The sequence below is a fragment of the Xiphias gladius genome, chromosome 9, assembly GCF_016859285.1.
Source record: "Xiphias gladius isolate SHS-SW01 ecotype Sanya breed wild chromosome 9, ASM1685928v1, whole genome shotgun sequence".
Taxonomy (NCBI): Eukaryota; Metazoa; Chordata; class Actinopteri; order Istiophoriformes; family Xiphiidae; genus Xiphias; species Xiphias gladius.
Window position 1 is genome coordinate 16037443 of NC_053408.1, and position 23264 is coordinate 16060706.

General features: G+C 41.8%; 1 protein-coding gene across 1 annotated transcript in view; it reads left to right on the forward strand.

Annotated features, from left to right (window-relative positions):
• The first annotated feature begins 774 nt into the window (after nt 1-774).
• Nucleotides 775-23264, forward strand: part of snx29 (sorting nexin 29) — a 135349-nt gene continuing 112859 nt past the window's right edge. Inside the window, exons 1-13 of the mRNA XM_040135301.1 lie at nt 775-1186; nt 4301-4365; nt 5579-5631; nt 6420-6544; nt 9054-9234; nt 9398-9468; nt 10707-10967; nt 12038-12440; nt 13393-13505; nt 14458-14554; nt 14764-14846; nt 20841-20904; nt 21612-21740. Coding sequence (XP_039991235.1) covers nt 1180-1186; nt 4301-4365; nt 5579-5631; nt 6420-6544; nt 9054-9234; nt 9398-9468; nt 10707-10967; nt 12038-12440; nt 13393-13505; nt 14458-14554; nt 14764-14846; nt 20841-20904; nt 21612-21740 — 1652 coding nt within the window. The 5' untranslated portion in view covers nt 775-1179. The remainder of the gene's footprint in view (nt 1187-4300; nt 4366-5578; nt 5632-6419; nt 6545-9053; nt 9235-9397; nt 9469-10706; nt 10968-12037; nt 12441-13392; nt 13506-14457; nt 14555-14763; nt 14847-20840; nt 20905-21611; nt 21741-23264) is intronic.

Here is a 23264-nt window from a genome sequence, read left to right on the forward strand (position 1 = left end):
TCTTATTTAACCCTGAACTATTTGGGTCCCTGTAATGCACAAAACAAATTCATTAAATGAGTAAAGGTTCCACATCATTTTCATAAACTAAGCTGCTCCAAAGAGCACAGAGTAGTTATCCTGCTTGGCCCACAGCAGCGCTGCAGGAGCTTGGACATATGGAGATTTTGACTAATAAGACTAATAAGCACATGAGAAAGCAGTTTAATATGAAGTTAACAAATCAAATTCATTGATTCTCGTCAACAAAATGAAATAATGTGGTAAATAATAAATCATATTTAAAATATGCATCTGATTGATCTCTATGTTAAGGTGCTTTTTTTGGGGGGCTATCTGTACAACAGTTGTTGAGACATTTAACTCAAGACCACAGATGTCAACCTCCTGGTGGCACTAGAGGTAAAGGCAAGAGGTCGCCAAAGTCATCGGGATCCAAACCTCTGCGGACCGGTATTGTCTGTACAAAGTTTCATCCCGATCTGTCCAGTGCTTGTCGAAATATTTGAGGCCCGACGAAAAAGTGGCGGACCACCCAGCCGAGAGACGTTGCCGTCCCCGGAGACCATGCTGCTAGCAGGGGTAAGAAACATGGTTGAAGTGCCACGTACACCAGCATTTAAGAGTCAAACGGGTTTTTATCCTCCCACACACATCGCCGTTCTGCATTACAATTTTGTAGTTCCACCGCACTTTTACAAAAGACTACAACTCCCACCGGGGCTTTCGTGTCATATGACAGCTGTATGTTTTGTCATGTGACCTCGACACGGCTCCGTCGGCGCTCCGCTTCCCGTTTTTCGCAGTGTCACAGGCTCCAAAAGCGAAAATACTCGAGTTGTCCTCCGAGCGCCCCGCCACACTTCAGCCCGGTGGTTTCCATGGCCCTGAAATCGCCGTCCGGCCCTGGCCGTGCACAGTCCATCCAGCTCTTACATGTCAGAGAGTGGTAGACCCACCGCCCCGGCGGCTCCGCGGCAGGCCCCGCTGTTTCCCCGAGCGAGCTTCAGTCCCCACGCCGCGGTTGGGCGGGTCCAGCGCGGCCACGGAGGCGGCATGGGCCCGCAGCACGGCCGGCCGATGCGCTCTCTGTGAATCAAAGCCACAGAAAGGGATGAACCCTGTCGTTGTGAAACTCTTTAGCTTGGATGTCACTGCTATCGCAGTCGGGCTGTCAGAATGAACGGTGAGTTTTGTGGTTTCGTTGCTTTGTTTCTTTCTTCTTTTTCTTTTTTCGTTTCTATTTCGTTTGTCATCCAGCCATAAAAGCATAACATGTCAAATCATGCATGCGAGAGGAGATTCGGTGCCTTGGTGATAGCTTTTGTGCTCAGACAGTTGTTAGTAGGGGATTTCTGCTGACTTGTTCAAAGCGAGCAGGAACACCGGCTCCCCCATGTTAACATGCAGCCAATTGCATTTCACCGGTGTTTTCAACCTCGGGGAATTCATAGGTTGACGCTCAGCTTCTGCTCCGGGGACAACGAAAGCCTCTCGACACAATTCAAATGCACTTTCCGAGGCTTTAAACTTCAACTTGTTACATCTCCAGACGCTCTCTGTCTACAGTGAGGTCCATAAGTATTTGGACAGAGACGCAACACAGTGGATTTTAAACGAAGCCATCAAGGTGTGATTGAAGTGTAGACTTTCAGCTTTAATTCACGGGGTTTAACAAAAATATTGCATTAACCGTTTAGGAATTACAGCCATTTTTATACATAGTCCAAAAGTAACTGGAAAGTTGATTTCATGGCCCGTTGTGGCCGAATTAAGCAGATAAAAGGTCTGGAGTTGATTCCAAGTGTTGAATTTGCATTCGGTAGCTGTTGGTGGGAACTCTCAATATGCGGTCTAAAGAGGTGTAGATGCAAATTAATGAGGCCATCATTAGGCTGATAAAAACAAAACTAACCTATCAGACAAATGGCAGAAACTTTAACAGTGGCCAAATCAACAATTTGGTACATTCTTAAAACGAAGGAAGGCACTGGCGAGCTCAGCAACACCAAAAGGCCAGGAAGACAACAGAACAAAAACTAAAGTTGATGATTGCAGAGTTCTTTCCTTGGTGAAGAAAAAACTCCTTCACAACGTATAGCCAGGTCAAGAACACTATCGAGGAGGCAGGCGTATCAGTTTCAAAGTCCACAATCAAGAGATGCCTTCATGAATGTAAATACAGAGGGTTTACCACAAGGTGCAAACCACTGGTTACACTCAAAAACAGTAAGGCCACATTAGACTTTGCCAAAAAACATCTAAAAAGTTCTGGGACAAGATTCTTTGGACAGATGAGAAAAAGATGAAAAAAAAGATCATTCTGTTTCAACTTTACTGAGATGATGGGAAGAGAAGATTATGGAGGAGGAGAGGAACGGCTCATGATCCAAAGCAGACCACATCATCTGTCAGACATGGGGGGGGGGGTGTTAGGGCATGGGCGTGTATGGCTGCCAATGGAACTGCGTCACTGGTGTTTATTGATGATGTGACTGCTGCTAAAAGTAGCAGGGTGAATTCTGAAGTGTATAGGGCTATACTATCTGCTCAGATTCAGCCAAAAACTGATAGGACGGTGCTTCACAGCACACATGGATAATGACCCAAAACATACTGCGAAAGCAAACAGAGAGCTTCTCAAGGCAAAGAAATGGAAGATTCTTCAATGGCCGAGTCAGTCACCTGACCTCAACCCAATTGAGCATGCTTTTCACTTCCTGCAGACAAAACTGAGGGCGGAAATTCAGCATTTGGTGATGTCCGTGGGTTCCAGACTTCAGGCAGTCATTGACTGCAAAGGACTTTCATCCAAGTATTAAAAATAATCCTTATAATTATGTTGGTTTGTCCAATTACTTTGGAGCCTGCGAAAATGGAGGGACTATGTATAAGAATGGCTGTATTTTTCTTGAAGCTGAAAGTCTTCACGTCAGTCACATCTTGATGGCTTCGTTTCAAATCCTTTGTGTTGTACGGAGGCAAAATTATGGAAATTGTGTCACCGTCCAAATACTTATGGGCCTCAATGTAAATCTCCCCAGCGCATGTCTAACTGCACCAACACTGACCCACGTAATGTTCAGATCCACTGTGGCGGCCTGCAAAACACTTGAAAGTTTGATGTTGCAGTGGCAAGTGAACATGGAAAGTCCCTTTCCTGAGGCTGTAATTAGTCTCGAGGTTATAGAGGTGTGGTTATGATAAGTTGCTAGCCTGAATCCCATGTAAACGCGTGGGTTAGAGGAAAGTGACTGCTACAGCTTTCATGTCTCTGCCACTGCTGAGGTGCCTCTGAGCAAGCAACTTCACCCAGAGCTGCACCAGTGGACTGGCAGCCTGTAGAAGCCTGTGTAGGATCTGGAAAACTCCTGGTTAATATTTATAACACTGTACAGTATGACGGCATAGATGTGAATCAGAGAAATGCTGGAACAATAAACATTAATGAACCAGGCCGTTACGCGTGTTTACTAATATTTGCACATTTTTGCTAGAGACAAAAGAATCATAATTAGGCCTGCAGCTAACAGTTATATTCATTATTGATTAGTCTGCCAATTTTTTTTTTTTTTTGATATATCAATCATGTGTTCAGTCAAAAAAATGTCAGGCAATCATGAAAAATGTCCATCTCTGTTCCCCCAAAGACTTAAGTCAGGGCTTCAGATGTCCTGTTTTATCTGAGTCACGGTCCAAAACCCAAAGATATTTAATTTACAATAATATCAAACAGAGAAAAGAGCATATCCGGCAATCCTTCATCCTAAACACATCTGATAGACTGGAACTCGAAAAAAGTTTGAATAGAAATAAAATAGGTTTTGCGTCAAAGATTGTAAACTATTTTTCTGGTGATCAACAAATCAATCAATTCAGCTCTAGTTGTAGCAATGTAATAAACACGTTATTGAGGGCTAAAATACAAATACTATAAGAAAAAAAGAGAGCCCCTCGAGCAGTATTGCAGGAATACTAGATACTGTAGCAGCCAAATGTATTGATTTACTTGTTTATGTAACAAATATTATGCACATTGATAAACACAACTCTAAATGCTGTAGAACCTGCCAAAAGGTTATTTTTTTGTTATAAACAAACTGAAACTGTGTTTTTTCACGCAGACTGCGACAGCCCATGACTTTCCTCAGCAGTTAATTTGCTTCCTCTCCTCTTGGACACGCAGATTTAACACAATATCTAGCAATGGCTGAGAAACCGAGTCTATATCACAGACATTTTCCTGTCATCAAACTGTATTTGTTTTTTTTTTTTCCTTTGTTTGTCGTCACTCCTGCAGGCACTCAGCAGAGTGATACCAAGAGACAAAACCTCTTGGAGAGGCTCCTGGATGCTGTCAAACAAGTGAGTCACCAGTTCTCTGGTAGAGTCCCATAAAATTACAAAAATGTCTTGTGGCCAAATTTTGTACGGATGCCTGGTGGAGGGAAGGAAGACGGAAAAGTATTGATTGTATTAGTAAATCAGATCTGTCAATTTCTGGCTTCAGTTCATGTCATTGTTGAGAAAATAAAAATACAGAGATCAAGACTTGCGTAATCTTGAGGTTGCGTTTGCATGGTCAAGAAATCAGTTCAATTTAAAAGTATGAAGTGTGAGTGGTGAAATTTTTTTCCGCTGGAGCAAGGAAATGGACGATGAAGTTTGCGGTATCTGAAAACCTTTTAGTTCCCTTATCTGCTTTACACCAAAACACTGAAGAAGAAGTAAAACTGAGCATAATTTGAAACTTTTCCAACTTCATCTTCTGTTGAATGAAGTGCAAATATATTGGGTACATGACGAAACAAAGAGTGGATTTTGAGTGGTATTAAAGAGTCATATTCTGTGAAATGTGTGTTCTTGCCATTGAGCAGGGAAATATAGCTTTGGCAGGCATGTTTCTTATGTGATGCCCTCTCCCCTGCATAGAGGGAACGAGAAAGTGAGAAGTGCATGTACAGTGTTAGGGTTAGTCTGGATTTTTGATGAAATTTAGGTTTAGGTTTCTGCACATCAGAGAAATTAGGAACCCTGTTCTGTTCCTTGAAGACAAGGGTTTCAAGGAACAGAAACCCTTTCCTTCTCATGATGTCTGTCTCTGCAAACCTCCAACACAGTATTGTGCAAGTAACCACACTGGGGTGTTCATTCCAGTGATGATGCTACTGCTTAGGTTTTACAGGAGGCTTGGGAAGTAGCTTTTAGTTATGTGAGTGTTAACAAATCCACAGCCCTGCATTTTTTGAAGGTGAAACCAGTGCCCCTGTTTTGTCTTTAATCCATTCTCTGCAGTTCACCATATCCGGTCTTAATCGGGACTCCAAACTTTAGCCAAAAGCCAAATGACAGCCTGCTGGGTTTGTGGCGTTATACAGATTAACTGTGTACAGCACTCTTCAGTACAGTTCATCCAAACAAACAAACAAACAAACAAACAAAACAAACAAACAGTGTCTGTTTTGTGGCTGAGTTAGTGATTTAGGCCCCTTGACATGTTAGAAATGTGCTCATTGTGTGCTGGGGTAGGGTTTGAACCTAGCAGGCAGCTCTTATCATTCCCTTCATATCTTTCCAGTGCCAAATTCGCTTTGGAGGAAGAAAAGAGATTGCCACAGACTCAGACAGCAGGTAAGAGACGCTGACTGTTACCAAGAAATTCTGTTGTTATGTCCGTGTCTATTCAGCACCCAAGAGGTTGTTTGGTTTTTGTTTATAGTTCCATCTCACTCAATGCTATAGTTCTCCAGTATGTGCCTAACTTACCTCAAGCCTCTTCTTTGCTGTGATCTGGCAGCAGGTCCAGCTTGTGGATCACTGTATTCACAACATAACTATCTTACAATGAAAAAGGGTTTTATCCGAGATTTATACAATACATTTTATTACATTTAAGCAGTAAGAAAGTTCTGCTTTTTTTTTTTAAGTTTATGAAATTCAAAATGGGAGAAATGGGGTATGTATGAAAAATGATCCGCCAGCTTTGTTTCATCAGACCATAGCGATTCATCGTTCATCATCATCAGTATTTCATGCTTCTAATAGCGTATATTCACGCTGCAACTTTATTTTTTTCAACATTAGTCACCTTTCAAAATTGGAGTGCTTCAACAAAAGTTGATAATGGATCTCTTAGTGGCATTTGAAATGATTGTATGGTGCAGTACATAATCATATGCAGGAGACATGAGCATAGTATGAACTGGTTGTAACTTAGTGGCAATAAAAGCAATAAAAGTTGACATCCTCCTTATTTCACCTGAAAATACTCCTCTAGCATAGTTTCAAATGCCAGGAAGACGCTCGAGAGGTGTACATACTCCTTCATAGCACTGTACATGTAGTGTTCATTATGACCACAGGAGGATAAACCCCCCTCCTCTCCTTCCAGTAACCTGTCTTTGTCTTCATCTCTGCAGAGTGATCTGTCTGTGCGCCCAGTTTGAAGCGGTGCTGCAGCACGGCCTGAGGAAAAGCAGAGGTCTGGCCCTCACTGCCGCTGCTCTCAAGCAGGCTGCGGGTTTCAGCAGCAAGACTGAAGCAGGTGTGATACTTAACTGGCTGTTTGGTTCGCTTGAGGAGGAGGCACTCCTAGAGTTGAGAAGGCTAGAATTGAAAACCAGGGCAGAAGTTTAACATTAGCCTCCAGCCTTTACCTTGGAAAAGGGGAGACCAGAGGAAGTTATAACCTTGCCACGGGGTAGCCGGGCTTGTTATTTTGGAAGTCATGAAGGGTTGGAGGACGCAGATGTGTCAGCGGGAAGATCCGAGCTGCAGGATAACCACACGCACACACGCACACACGCACACACACACACAGACACACAACCTGGCTTTGAGACCAGATGGTTGGAATACAGATAGGACCTATGGTTCAAAGTGTAGGTCCTGTAACGCAGGGAGATCTCTGCTTCAGTGCTTCTCTCTCTCTGTTGTCCTCTCCTATTTGTCTTCAAACCTCTGTCTCTCTGTCTGTGGTGGGCAGCGCACATGCTGTGACTTTGCACTCCCTAAAAAGTACACAAGATGTGCTGAATTTTGCCAGATAGTCTGTCACTATAAATGAATGTCATGTATTCAAGCATTGTTTAAACCCACAAACGTTTACTGTGGATTCCAGGCAAGATCCCAAAGATCCCGAAAAGCCCATGGCATACGACACTGCAGGGAAATGAAATCATAGCTGGTACAAAAATGCAAAAGACATCTGCTTTGTTTTAGTTTGATGTAATGTTGCAGCCCTAAAAATGACTTGGGTTGTTTCATTACAGTATAACTGATATGCAATTTTGTATGTAGTTTGTAAAGAAGTGTAAAATGAAGACAGCATATACGTTGTACAATATACATATATGATATGCGAAAAAAAATCCTAATTTTCCCTATACCTTTTTCTTATTTCTGGGATTCTCCTCTTTTACTCCTTAATGCTCCCTGAGGAGAAGAACTGCATTTTTGTTAAACACAGCAACCATTGGCTTGTTTTGTTAAAACATGAAAGAAAGAAAAAAATCGTTTCAAACCATCTTGATCCCACTCATGTTGTTTTTATCTGTTGCTCCTGAGAATTGTAGCATTTTTACTCTATGGCAGTGGTTCCCAACCTTTTTTTTAAATCCATTCTTCAGCTCTTTCAACCAGTTATCCATTATTTTAAGCTATCTCTTTCAACTGTTAATCCATTAGTATGATCTTTTTTAATCATTTATCCATTAGTTAATCTTTTCCATTGTTTATCCATTACTTTTAGCTAATTAAATTACTTTTAGACATTCATCTTTATCATTTGACCTTTGCTTTTTCTTTTCCAGCCATTCATTCACAACTGACTATCTCTATTTGCTTCTCTGCTTCCTTGGTGACCATTTTTCATACCCCACTAGTCACAACTCGTAGTGTTCAGGTGTTATACTTGACTCAGTATTTGGACATATTTTTTTTAAAATTAAATTATGATCTTTATTTTATCAAATTACTTGAGCTACCCCACATTTCTGTAAAAGTACCTCCTGGTGTACAAGTAGCCCTGACTGGGAATCACTGCTCTATGGTACCTCCATGAGGAAACAAAAAGCTTCAAGGTTAAATTTATTTGCAGCCATTACAACTTCCTAAGAACATTCTCCTGTGTCATATCGGAGAACCTTGTGGCTGTGTGAATTCCGCGTTGGAGGAAAAATGCATTACTTCTTTAATGGCTACCACCCCATAACCATTAGCATGTGACGTTTGCTGTATTTCACACTCAGTTACAAGAAAGGAATGTAGCTGAACTCATGGATTCAGAGCTCATTAACAAAGCCAAGCCCTCAAAACCAGGAAGAGCAGACATCATTTTAACATATTGTTCTGAGTTTATATGCTGATTATTTCCAACAAAGTAGCATAACTCTCATTCCTATGAAGTACCTTACCACACCTTAGAAAACTTTACATGGAAACAGACCAACATCGGTTTTTGTCTTTTATCTTTTTTTCCCTTTGTTATAGAAAATAATAAAATTGTGTGAGTTCTGAGGTCAGTGCAAAATATGGAGAGGCGCCAGGTAGTAGGTCAGGATGGAGCTGTGTGAAATGAGCTGTGGATATTTGTTAATGAGAGAGTGAAGATGTGCTGACTCTCAGGACTCCAGAAGTGTTTTTGCCACTGCTTCACTGACCCTTTGAACCTATCATAACTCAGGAACAGTTGTTTTTCCCAAATGAGAGAGAACCAATTCTCTCTCATTTGTATCTTTTCCTCTTGTCTAACCTAGCTTCACCCTTGCATCTCGTGTTCTTCTTTTCATCCCTCTAACTCTTTATCGTCTCTCCTTCCATCTTCTGTTCCTTGCATTCCCTCCACTTCGTCATATTTTTATCTTCATCCCTTGAAACTTACTGCCTCTCCGTTCCTTTCCTCTACTGCCTCGTGCGCCGGTTCTCCCTAAATCCCTCCCTCATTTTGTCTTCATTCTCATTTTGTCTTCCTGATGCTGGCCCCATCACACCACCTCTCACTCCCTTGTCTCTCCTCTTTTTCACCAACTCTTTCTCTTTTTATCCCCCACCAGAGTTGACTTTCTGGTTTTATGTGAAGGAGCATCTGAACCGCCATGAGCTCCAGCGGTTCTACTCCCTACGCCACATTTCCTCAGAGCTGGGCCGGGGTCGTGCATGGCTGCGTTGCGCCCTCAATGAGCACTCGCTGGAGCGCTACCTGCACACTTTGCTGGCTGACCGCCCACGTCTGGGGTTAGTACAGTGTGTGTGTATTTGCATTTTCATATTATTAGAAAAATGTTTTCAAATTTTTTAATATCAGTGTGATGCTCTTTTCATGCATCACCTCTACAGTTGTGCTCTCTACAGCGTGTATTTCCTCAGATATGCAGGGATTTCTTCTTTTGTCTCCTAGAACTTACTATGAAGACTGGGCTTTTATTCTTGATGAAGAAAGAGCAAGTATGCTCCCCACCATGGCTGCAGGTGAGTTTGTGTTGTAACGCTGGGTAATTGCAGGTAAATGTACTACACAAGAGACTGTATTAGGGTTTATTGCCGTAGTCAACCAAAGAAAATCTTGATTGACTGAAATCGTACCGACTCTTCGTACCGACTGGTCGTAGGGGGAAAAAAAAAATCACAGTGCACTGACTGCACTTCACCTTGTAGCCTTATTAGCCTAAATGAAATATAAATAAACATAAAAGCTAGTGTTTGCAGCATATTAAATCATTTTAACCTAATTGTTTTACACTGAAATGATAACAACAGACTCAGAGCCGACCAGCGGGCACCCGCCAATATTCAGATGATTTCCAAAAATAGAAATTGTTGGTGAACTATTGAGGAATATACGCTCAAGGCCTCAAGTGTTAAATATGAAAGTTGATGGGGCATCCTAGTGCAGACAAGTTAGCCTATGGTTTTTACATGATATGCCATGTCGGTTGTTGAGCCGCTCGATGGGCATCCGTTTTAACCAAAAGAAGCCCCACTGATGACTTCTTTGACATGGTGTCAGTCAGTTTGGAGCTGACTCTGATGAAACATTCAGTAAACGTTCAGTAAGTTAGACCTAGCAGTCCCCATTAGGTTGGGCAAGTGCAAAGTGGTGCAGTTAGTGTGCTATCAAGTTAACATTTAACATGCTAGTATGCTAGCAATAGCGGTAGTAAAAGATACAGGTGAAGAAAAGCGAGCAACAGGCTGGCGGAGTCTGATGACATAGAGCTGGGCCTGACATTCGGATTCTGAGATGTCCTAAAATGGCCCCCATAAACAGGGAATACCCTTTAGTTGTGTTAATGAGCATTATAGCCTCACTTTCAATTTCAACTGAAATTGAAACATGCTTCGCACAAATGGAGCTGCTGTAAAAGCAGTAAATTGACCGACTTTGCACTTTACTTGTTAACTATGGCTGGGTTTACTGAGAATAGAAGCTGTAACCTTATTAATGTTAATGTTTGTGCTCTGTGAGCAGAACTTAGATGACCACAAACTTTAAAATATTAAGAATATGTACCACTGATCTTATGCCAGGTTTTTCCTCTCTCTCCAGACACAGTCAGATAGCCTTAGTTCATCTTAGTTTTCACTGGGTATGCCCAGAACTGCTTACCAAGCACTTTGCAGAAGTTCAAAAGCTTCAGAAGATTTACCAGGCCTGATCTGTAATGAATCATATTTTGCCTCTCTCTCTCTCTCTATGCTGCGCTCAGGCCTGAACTCCATCCTGTTTGCCATCAACATCGACAACAGTGACCTGAACGGCGGGGTGACGCGAGGAGGCGGCCCGTCAGTTTCCCACCTCCTCAAGGAGTCCACGCAGGGCATCGGCAGCCTGTGGAAGGAGTCGACTCAGGGGGTCAGCAGCCTGCTGCGAGAGATCAGCACAGCCACGGCCGTGGTGCCCGGCTTCAGCCCCAGAGGGGACGGAGCCTCAGACCCGCTACCTGTCCTTCCACGCAGCACCTCTGCTGGTAGGAAACAGCAACATTTAATAGGACTTGTTTGTTTTGCTGCAACAGATCGATGTCAACAAAATAATCCACAATACAATACCATAGCCAGGAAAAACAAAACTGGTTGTTCGTTTTGTTAAGACTGTGCTGTTTCAACTTGTGACCTGTGTTTCTCTGGCTAATAGTTTTCCTCAGCATATGTAGTAGCACAATTTTTTAGACTTTATAAGGTAGCAGTTTTGGCATTTTGAGGAAAAATCGGACATTTCTTCGAAATAAACGTCGCAGGCATGGCTATTGTCTTCAGGACTATTTCACTGTATTGTAAGGTGTTGCTGTTAATTCGTCCGCGCCTTGAATGCAGTGAGTTATATGTCATGGTCCTCTGGTTCTGACATGACCCTGAGACATGACGGAGGAAGGACACATGCTGTATTTTATTAATGCAGAATATAGTTATTTACTCTTTTTGAGAATTTGTTTATGTCACAGAGTCATCCCAGAACCAGCACAAATACTAAAACAACATATGGTTCAGTTTGAGCGTGCATAATGAATGCACTGGTATAACAAATCTAGTGGATGCAACACAAGCCATCTGCAGCACAGAGCTGCAGCGGTGATAAAATCCCCCATGAAATGAATAAACTTCCAGAATGTCGGCCTCCTTATTTGACCTCATTTAAGCTGTCTGCCCCGGTCCTTCCCATCAGGGAAAACTCACACCATTTTCTCTCCATGTGTTCTGCTCAGTGAACAGGCTTTTAAATTTTAAATGTGTGTTGCCAAAACTTCCCGATGGAATGAATACAGCTGAAATTCTAAGTTGGTGCACCAGAGCCGCAGGTCGTTCACTGGTAGAGGACTTCCTAATGCGCAGCCAGGCTTTTTGGCTCTGAAAAGGAAGTGCGATGAACCACAGATAGTCAATGAGAAAAATGCACTTTTTGTGGCCTAATTGAAATAAACTTAGGATGCTGATGTCACCAATACTGAATTTTGTATGAACATTTGGAGGGAGTTTCACTTAGTTGAGGGTTGACATTGAGGTTTTTGTTAACCCTTTTTTTCACATTTACCCTGCCCAGAATCGGGGCTGAGGAAAGAGCGCCGTAGGAAAAAGAAGATCACCAACATCATTTCCTTTGATGATGATCTGGACGGTGGGGCAGAGGATGAGGAGGAGGGGGAGGAGGACTCCCAGAAGATGGGCACCATGAGGAAGAGTCACACTGCTCCTGCTCAGAGCAGCGTGGAGGAAGGGATAGACCCTTTGGAGCCAGCCTTCTCCCAGTCGCCGGCGCAGAACGGCCTGGTTGAACCGGGCATAGTCAGCTGGGTGGGGTCCCCCCATCCCTCTCGTACCTCTCCCATGCCTACACCTCCTCTGCCTGACCGGAAGAGTATTGACAACGAGGAGGAGGAGGAAGAGGAGGAAATGTACAAATTCAGAGCCCAAACCCAGGAGGAGGAGAGGATCAGCTCTGATCAGTGAGTCAGATATAAAAAGTATAAAGAGAAATATTCCACATTTTCAATTTTTTTTAAATGACAGAAATTAATGTGGGCTCAGGGCAGAATACCCATGAAGGTTATCCAGAAAATGCTTGTAAAATTAAAAAGGAGATGGTGAAAAATACAGTTATAATTTAGAAGTGCTCATATTTTTGTTTCACCCTGTTTTATGTGTTGAGTTGTTAAATTATAGGCTCTTGTAGTTGATTAATAGGATCTAAGAGCCTGTTTCCTCTGGACAAAATAAAGGTGTCTTTTCTTCAGAAAACGAAAGCATTCAGAGCCTGACCTAGTAGACAATCAATCAACATTATAAAGAAGCAGAATGGTGCCAGAGTTTATTTGCCAAGGCACAATGCAGGTTGCATTATTTTATAGATAAATAAAAATATGATTTCTTACTCTGGTCATGACATTTATTCGTAACACAATACACTTATAGAATGAACCAGAAGTTCTGAAAATTGTGAGATCTACCTCCCTAGGGGGCGTACGGGAGAGTTGAAAGAGGGTAGTGGAGTGAGAGACGTGAGATGAAAGGGACAGGTGCTTGTCTGTGATCCAAAGACAACAGGGAGCATGTTACTATAGGTTAATGGACTAAGCATCTTCTCTGAATCATAACTCAGTCACATCCGAGCACACAGACATAATTCATGTATGTTTAGATTCAGTGTGACTTACGCTTTATAAGGATATCATTGTCTCTGATGTCCATTGTCCATATTAAAGATAATTCTTTTACCTGTAGAACAAGCCTGAGGACCGTTGCATTTTTAAGCTCTCTTCGGTATCAAAGTAATCCAGTAATATAGACTACAGAACGTGTTGTGCAGTTGAGGTTTTAATCGAAAAGAACGGAAATGCAAAGATTGCTCATGAAAAAGCCACAACTAAACTCACTGAGGTTAAAATTCTGTTGGTTTAGGGTGGTGGTGGGAAGTCTGTCCAGTGTGTCCACGTGGAGCCCTCTTCAGGTGATGACAAACCACAGCAGTTCAGACATCCTCATTCCCCTGAACCCCGCAGACCCTCAGCCAGGTACTATACACTAAGGGGTGGCGATCTCCCCAAAAAAACCATATCACAATCTTTTTTGACACATAGTCACGATCCACGATCTGGATTGCGATCTTTCTTCCCAATTCTGAAATGTACTGTTGAGAATGTCCGGACTCAAACCAGCCTATGGACTTATCTCTTTGCACCATTTAAAACACACTATTATATTAAAAACAGTGGCCATTAAAAACTGAAATTAAACTTTATATTTAATATTAAAGAAATTGTAATCGGCAATCAATTAATAACGCAATCAAAAAAATTGTAGTAGTAGTTGCTACTTGCTCTCATTTTTTCGACTGCTTTAATGCGTCGGTTAATGATAACTGTTTATGTTTCGGGATCTCGTGAGCCACAGATGAGCGGGGTGTACCAACCTGAGTGAAACACTTGTGGCGCGTTCCCTCGAATGCTTCCTTTTAAGGTGGTTGAATCATTTGGCTGGGTTGTGAACGTAGCGTGGATCCACGTTATTAGGGTAGACCGAGTATCAGTAGCAGGATATAAAGCATCACAATGTCTACGATTCGCTTGAGATTGTGGACGTCTTCAAGATCAATCACGATATAAAATCATCAGATCGCCCATCCCTACTATACCTGCCAAAACAGAAGCAGCAGACCTTATTCACAGTCCTGCAGCCACAAGGAAGTTAGAAGCATATTAAAAAAACAAGCCCAAAAAAAACAAACTTCCTGATGCACTCTGTGCCAAATCAGTTTTTAATCTTTTCAACGCCTTTAGCCACCACTGCCGCACTGATCCCCATTTCTTACTTGGACTGTAAATATATCACAGTTCACGCTTCTGTTTTTTACTGCTGACAACACCTGTGTATCGCTTCAGTGTGGGGATCAGTTTCCTATCAGATGAAGTTTAGGGACTTTCTCTGTTACTCTGCACCTTCACTTCCACTTCTGTTTTGTTTCAGTGAGCTCTGTGGAGGACACAGCTGCATTTCCTGCTCACTGTGAGTCAACAGGACCAGTGGGAAACTGTGAGAGCAGCAGATTAGAGCCAACATTGAAGTAAGCCTCAGGCGGGAACGATATGTTATCATGAGAATTATTTGCAAAGACAGGGCGATATATTTATCAGGTATGGTCACATGACTAAACAGGCAAGTCTAGTCAGTGTGATTTCGTGCGAGGATTTAGCTTTGTGTATAAAAAAAAAAAAATGATGACCTTATTCAAAGAGATTCAAAGCACCTAATTCCTCTTTTCATGTGTTCCAGTTTGGAGTCCAGTCCACCGACACAGTCTGCTCCACTCTCCAGCATGCTGCCAACATCTGGCCTGCCAGAGTCCATGACAGTGGGTGGGTGTTTCTCCTTTTCCCATCTGTCTGTCCGATAGTGTTTCTCGCTCTGTCTTGCTCTTCTTGCTCGGGTTGTTCTCAAACCTGCTCTGTGGAATGAATCATCGTGGATTTTTTCCCACATGTGAGCCATCATCATGGGGAGGATTTATATCCATCACTCCAACTTCTTAGGAGTGCACTTTGAGATTAGATTGTCTTCTGATACAACCTGGAGTAACTGCTGTCCTGCGCTGCAAAAACTCCCCAAATAGAAAGAACATAAACTCTTCTGTGAAATAGTGAAATTTGCTGATTTTAGGCAAAACAGTCTGCCAGTGGGGAGAGCATAGATCACTTCTGGAGCTTCCTTGAAATTAGCAGAGATAACTACCCACTGCAAAACACAATTTAACCTCCAAATCAGTAAAAAAGACTTTGATTTAAGCCAGTTAAGCTTCACGTAAGCAAAAAACTGTAAGAAAATCAAGTTAAAGGTGGTGAAACTAAATTATTTGCCTCATGACCTGCACTTATTTTGCACTTTTCTGCCCCACTGCCAGTCACATCAGTGCACAGACACTAAATGATTAAGTGTAGGGCCTAGTACAGCACAGGTCTATACAGGCAAAGTAAATATAAATTAAATCAAACATACAAATGATTCACATTAGATATAACAACAAAAATCACAGTAGTTGAATCACCAGTTCCTCTCGAGGTTTTTATCAGAGTATTCCCAAGAAGTTTGTGATGATAATGACATGTCGGGACTTCTAATCCTGACATGTCTTTGTCTGGATTTCAACGCAGCTGTCGTCTTTAGAAAATTAAATCAGACTTGCTGATTAGTGTTTTCAAACCTTGTTGTTTTTCTTTGCAGTTAAAAGTGATCTGATTGCAATGAGTGAGGCCCTGCGCCAAGAGATTGTTGCAAATGATCCACCAGGTGGCACTGTTGCTCCAGAGTATGCACATGTTACTGTCCATACATTCACACTCGTCTGCTCGCCTCAAAGGAATTTGGTTGTGAGGAAGTCAAGACTGTGTGAATTCCTGCAGTTAACATCGGCTACGAGATTTCAGATGTGGCTAAAAATTTGAGATTCCAAAAACACTTGATGAGCATTTCCGGTGTGTGTCTGGTGTTCTGCTCGGTGTTCTGGAGCTAATCAGAGCTTAGACCCTTAGCCGCTCAAACTGATGCTGTTTGATTCCTTGGATTCTGTGTGTGTGTGTGTGTGTGTGTGTGTGTGTGTGTGTGTGTGTGTGAGTGAGTGAGTGAGTGTGTGTGTGTGTGTGTGTGTGTGAGTGAGTGAGTGAGTGAGTGAGTGAGTGAGTGAGTGAGTGAGTGAGTGAGTGAGTGAGTGAGTGAGTGAGTGAGTGAGAGAGAGGGAGGAAGAGACAGAAAGCCAGGGGTGGAAAGGTGAGTGCAGCTGCTTTCAAGTACTGGGATTGAGCTGTCGTCCAATCTGTTAGCCCTCGCTAAGAGGGGGTCACGGGGTCACGGAGAGAGCCGGTGATCTAAAAATTGCCGGTGTAGAAGCAGAGAAAATAGTCTTGAAGGTACAGAGCTACATGAGGCATTAGTCAGATATAAAACAACAGAGCAAGAACGGGGATTTCATTAAAAGACAAATCCAGCCTGAAACACTGTATCATCATTATAACATGTGCTTTTTATGTCAGCCCCTTCAAAATCAAGGAGCAACAAGCTTTTCTCCAGACTCTCTGACATCCGGCAATCACACTGGGAGAAATCCACCGCAACAGAGGCAGATACACCAACGCCTATTATTGGCTCAATAGACCAGAATGCAACTGGAAAAATCTCGCTCTCTTGCTCTCCATATTACTGGTTCCATTGCCTATGCTCTCCCTGCCTACTCGAATAACCCAAAGTAACAAGTGCAGCCGCGTTTCTCCCGGTGCTGTGCAAAGTTGTCCATGGGAAGAATAAGAAACCAATGACGAAGGAGATAAGGCAGGTTGACGGGAAAGTGACTTGAAGATAAATTCTTGCAATGCACCTACCAATATCACGACTTGATGATACATAAGAATATCTCAATGCTGATTTTGACTTAGAGTAAGTAAGACACTGTTGGCAGTGGTCTTATTTGCAACCTAAACAGTCGGCTTGGGCTTGAGACTTAAAATTTTTAAAAGATATCTCACACTTCAACCTGAAAGTGAGGGGTTTGAAAGAATCGGCCATTCATGAGGCATGGAGCATCTAATGAAAGACACTATGGAGCATTCTGGAAAATTTAGGATCCTGTGTTTTTGGGGTCTTGACCCATATTAGGGACTAAAAATCAGGATATCTCAACCTCTACTGCTTCAATTTTGACCATTCTTTTTTTTTTTTAAATCAGTCTCTTGTGAGTTCACTAACTTTATGGAAGCACAACACTAAATCACTAGTCGGGACTCGAAATGACAAGCGAGTAATAAGATGCTCTATGAATAGAGAAGTTTGAAATATGTCATTACAGTGTGTGTATGTTTAGAGCTAAAGAATAGTAAAAAAACAGCTAATGACAGTAATGGCCCTTTTCATGATTAAGGCTTTGTGAAACACTCACACAGATATAAACAAAACGTGGTGGATTTTTCAGGTGTTAAATGGCGTTAGAGAGGAGGAAGCAGAAGTGTGTAGCGCAGGCTCTACCTCAGTGATTTCCATCTGGATCTGACAGTGTGTGGGGCCGAGCAGTCCAGTGATTGGAGAGCATGGAGACTATAATTCACAAGGCACCTTGATTACATGGCCTAGCTCTCTGCTAATGCCTCTATTATTGGAAGAACCGAGAGAGAGCGCGTAGGTTCCGGTGGCGACACACTTTTCACACTTTTCTTGCTCTACGCTCTTATGTGTATGAGACCAAAGTTGCATGCATATGTATTCTACTCTCACACACACGCACACTTGTGCTGTAATTTGTCCATGTCCCCCTGTGAGGACAGAGGGGCGTCTGGTTCTACTGAAGTCCCTAATGGCTCGTCTGTGGCACCCGCTGTGAACGCGTGGTCGGACTAAAGGTCACATTTATTTCTGGCCTGCTTTTGTGGAGAATGGAGCCTTGGAGATAATAGACTTACTCTATTCTTCTCTTGTGTTGTGCTCTTCATCACATTTCTCCTCCTCCTCCTCCCCCAACCAGGCGCTTAGCTCAGGGCTGAAGGAGACCTACTTGTATCTGGGGCTACAATGACACCCTACATTACTTATGAGAATAGAGGTGTGTTCTCTACATGGTTGTGTGTGTGTGTGTGTGTGTGTGTGTGTGTGTGTGTGTGTGTGTGTGTGTGTGTGTAAATGGTGGCATGCGTAGTGCAGGGTAGATTAATTCCTTGTCTCATGGTTGTTATTTTTGGAAAGTTGTGGTAACAGTGTAGTTAGGGGCTTTTGAATCCTTGGTGTGCACCTTCAAGCATTACTAAGAAGATGAGTCACTGTACCACCACATAGCCCGGCACAAATCTGCCCTTTACATCCGAATGGAGATAAACATCAGCCAGCAGCTGACTGCTGGCAGACTTTGCCTGTGGCTGACACAGTTCAACTGACTGATGCTTAAGCCTGAAAAAGATACTGAGAATTTTAGACTGCATCTGATATATTGTAGAAGCCATAGCAAAAAAGAGAAGTTTTTTTTTTTTTTTTTTAACTACCAACTTGTATTTCTGTTACTACGATGGGGGTCCAAAAGTCTGATGGGACGGTATTTCTTTTAATTGATTGATTTTAAGTCCAGAAAACCTCAAAATAGTGAAAAATGCTCATCACAATTTCATAGAGGCCAAGGTGGGACATTGTCAGATTGCTTTTGTTTTATTCAACCAACAGTCCAAAACCCAAAGATAGTCAATTTGTATTCTCAAAAAAGAAAGGAAAGAAGAGAATCCTCACATTTTGGAAGCTGGAACCAGCAAATGTTCAGCATTTTTTCTTATAAAGAATTAATTGAACAAATAATTTGTTATGAAAATGATCCTCGACTGTTTGACTACCCATTTCAGCCCTAGTTGTAAATGATTCTAATGAATGTAATCAAAATGTTGATGATCTCTGGACTCAGATATCCCACAAGAATTTCATTCTACTCATGGACGAAAAAATCTTTTAAAAACCTCATCCAGACATGTTTTAAGATACATAGAAATACTCTATGATTTCCACAAAAAAAAGTTCAATTACCTGGTTCAAAATTCTTAAAATTACATCTACTTGATCTCCCTCATTGAAAAATCCAGAATATTTGAATATGCAAACATTTTTCAAAGTTTAACACCTGGATGCAAGATATCTCCTACCTCACTGATAAGTCCGTTCTCCGTGTATGTGCATTAGAGGCGTCACGTTTTAACAGTTTCGAATTATTAGTTGCACACATTCCATTATTTTAAACAGCATCCGCTCACTACGTCAGTGTGACTCGCAAGATCTCAATATGCATGTACAGCTTTGAAGCAAAATCAAAAACCATTACTTTGCTGGGTGACTTTGCAGCCTCTTTACACGAACAATTTTTTTTTTTTATTCTTCTGTAGTCAGTGAGAAACTTCCATTATATCAGAGATGGATCACAGTGACAGCACACTCTATTTTCTGAGGGGCAAACATCACCTGGATATATCAGTAAAATCAGGAAAAATATGATGGTTTATGCTTTTTCTTTATCAAGGTTTGTAGCTGAGATGTATCAGTCAAAATGACCAGAAAGAGGAAGAAAATAGTTTTCTTTGCACGTTGACAGTAATAATAGTGACAATTTTAACCCTGGCACTAGATTTCTGCTGTACAGAGGGTTTGGAGTGAGCATGAGGGAGGATTCAGCTCCTTGAGATCCTGATCCTGATCAGTTGAGTATCTCAAAATTGGTGAAATTAATACAGCAACAAGTTTTTGAAAAACCCAAATTCAAATGACGGTCAGCATGTGTTAGTTTGGCTGCCTGACATGCTAGTGTGTAGCTGAAACATATGGTAATGGCCAAGGAGAGTTTTCTTTCATACTTCTCGATACATACAGTAGGTGGAAAAAGTATGTGAACCCTTTGGAATTACCTAGTTTTCTCCATTAATTGGTTATAAGATGTGATCTGATCGTCATCTAAGTCGCAATTACACAAACACATAATGTGCTGAAGCTAATAACATACAATCAATTAAAATAAAAACAAGCTCTTCCAGTAGCTGTGGATCAGACCTGCACAACATTCAGGAGGCACCTTGGACCATTCTTCCTCACAGACCTGTTTCAAATCAGCCATATTCTTCGGATGTCTGCTGTGAAGAGCTCTCTTGAGCTCATTCCACAGCATCGCTGGTGGGTTAGGGTCTGGGCTCTGACTGGGCCACTCCAAAAGGCGGATTTTCTTTGTTTGAAGTCATTCAGTAGTAGATTTACTTCAGTGTTCAGGGTCATTGTCCTGCTTTATCACCCAACTCCTGCTGAGCTTCAGCTGGCAGAAAGCCACCCTGACATGATCCTGTAAGATATCTTGATAAACTTGGGAGTTCATTTTCCATTTCCACTGTACTTCACTGTTCAATGATGTTATTGCGTTGGTATGCCGTGCCCATTTTAAACCATATATAGTGCTTTGTTTCCATGCAGCCATGCACCATGATTTGCGTATGGTAGACAGAGATGTTGGCCAGCTCCAGTGATTCCTTTAAGCCCTTTAGTTGTTACTCTTTACCTCACTGAGCATTCTGCGTTGTGCCTTTGGAGTCATTTTCCCTAGGTTTCCACTTCTAGGGAGAGTAGCCACAGAACTAAATGGTTTCCATTCATAGACAGTTTGTAGCAGTTCATCTTAAGGATGGAACCGAAGTGCAGCATTAATCCAGCAAGTGGGGAGTGAAAGTGGGATTTTGTTATTTCTGCATTTTAAAACTGAAGGTTATTTGTTACTGCATGTTGCTCTCTGTAGTCTCTGCATGTTTTATGTATTTGAGGTTGTTTTAGTGCAGAATTCTCACCCTGGTCTCTCTCCTCTGCAGTGGAACTGCGTCAGGCCATTGTAGCCATGATGAACAGAAAGGATGAGCTGGAGGAGCAAAACACGTACGTTGGTATATATCCTTCCTTATCTGCTGCTCGCAAGCCCCCAAACACACACAAACACACTCACACTCGGACTGGAAGAAGATATCGGATGACCTCTCTGTATAAATTGTGTCAGCTTCTTTTCTTTTCATCCCGAGGCCAGAGGCAGTTTTGTGCTGACTTGAGACAGAAAACAGTTTAGTTGTTGTGTTTTTGTTTTCCACATTAAGCCACCAGAGACTGTGATTTACACCCATTTAACAGCTGCTAAGAGGGATCGTTGTGCAAACTGCAAAGCATAGTTTTATAAAATTCTCCTGGAATGACCAGAAAACACAGTATTGTGCCTATACAGCTTTGTGATGAATCATAATTAATGTGACTCTGCTGCCAAGAAGTATTTTGATTTTTATGATAAAATCTGTGATTTGTACTTGTGGCATTAAAATTAACAGTGATGCAGTCACAGATGTGTATTAAGTGTTGGATATCAGAGCTGAATGTGAGCTAGTCAGTTATTACAGCAATAAAGGAAGCTTAATAATGTTGATCTAATCTACTGTTTATGATAACAACAAATCCAAAATGTCAACATTTAGTGTGTCTAAATGTAGAGGATTTGGTCTGTGTAAGACACATTACCTGAATATATTGGGACAGAGAGCTGTGTTAGTTTGTTATGCAATCGTGTTACATGCATGTGGTCTACTTCATGTGTGTGACAGGTCTCTTCGCTGTCTGCTGGACGGGGAGATGGAGCACTCAGCAGGCTTGAGGCAAGAAACTGATTTGCTGAAGAAGAAGCTGGCAGAGCTGGAGGAGAGACACACAGCCAAGGTCCAGGCACTGGCCAGGTAAGAAGCAGCTTGGGTCTCTAACGTACATTAATGCGGTCATTTCTGTTTGTGATCTGGGAGATTAACCACTTCACTAGCTAAACAATCAACCCTACTTGAGCCAGTGTTGTTAAGCCATTTTCACCTAAAGCCGCCAAAAATTCATACTCTCTAGCTTCTCAGATTTTAGCCTCTGCTGCTGTTCTTTGTCCTAAATTTAAGCAAACTAAATAAATCTGGGATTTGGACTGTTTGCCATAAAAAAGCATTAGAAGAGGTCACCTTCAGCATGGGGGAAATTGTAACAGCCTTTTTTCACAATCTTCTGACATTTTATAGCCCAAATGGTTAATTGATTGATTGAGAAAATAATCAGCAGATTAATCAGTAATGGAAAAGATGGTTGATTACTGCTTTTGAAATAACAAATCAAAAGAAATACAAATCTTTTACAGTCCACAGGTCTTGCACAGAAAATTGACCCATTTACGACTGAATACATTGCCAAAGATTTTCCTTCAGAGCTTTAAACTCCAAACAAATTGTCCTCTGTTTCCAACCTGTAGTAGCTAAAACCTGAAGTTTTCTAATGTAGTTGTGTTCAGTATTGCCATTACTGTCTTTTGTCACTATCTGCAACCAAGAAATTATAACATTTTTGTGACAGTTACCTGCCATAATTCAGGTTTTACTGTCATCAAAAAGCAGTACATTTAGAAGTCACTACGAGAAACCTGTCTCGTTTGGGAAGAAGAATCCAGCAGAAACCTGTTCAGTAAATACAGCTCTGAGTTTTTGTCTGAGGACAGAAGTTGTCTGGACGTCTCTTCCTCCATTTTCCGCTGACAAGTAGAAGGGTGGTGCTAGTGGAAGGAAGCGAAAGGAATTATTCCTGTGCAGGGAAACATGTTAAAAAGAAATGTAATCGCTTGACAGTGTAATGGTTGTTTTATTGGTACTGACCAGTAACCTGTCAACCCCCCTGCAGATATATAATGGATGCTTCGTGCTGTGGGACCATACGCTTTTTACATGATGCAGATTTAATTCCACGGCCATCCAACCCGTCTAAATCGACATTTAGACCTGTCATAACAGGAAAAATACAGGTGTTGCTGGCTAAGTGGGATGCAGTGGTTTATTAACATTATTGGGTACACCTGCGTTTGACAACCTGAAATGTTTGTAGTCAAAGAAGACGAACCAGTTTGTGAACTTTTGTTTCCCTCCATTTATTTGTTGTATATAACTACAAATTTAAACAAAGAACTTTTCAGTCGGCACAGCATCAGCAAACATTATGTAAAAGCTGTAATAGCCCAGAGGACCTTCATGTCTGTGATTAAAGCTGCTTTGTAGCTGCTGATTGTGCTGGGCTGTGTCTCGCACCTACAGTAGCTGCATCACTGTTTTACACATAATCACAGTAATTACTGCTACACCCCGACAGGAAAAGGAACTATATTTGTGCATATATCAATGTTAAGTCTCCACATCCAGTTCATTCGGCTCACGTTTAAAAGTATTGAAGGATGAATGTCA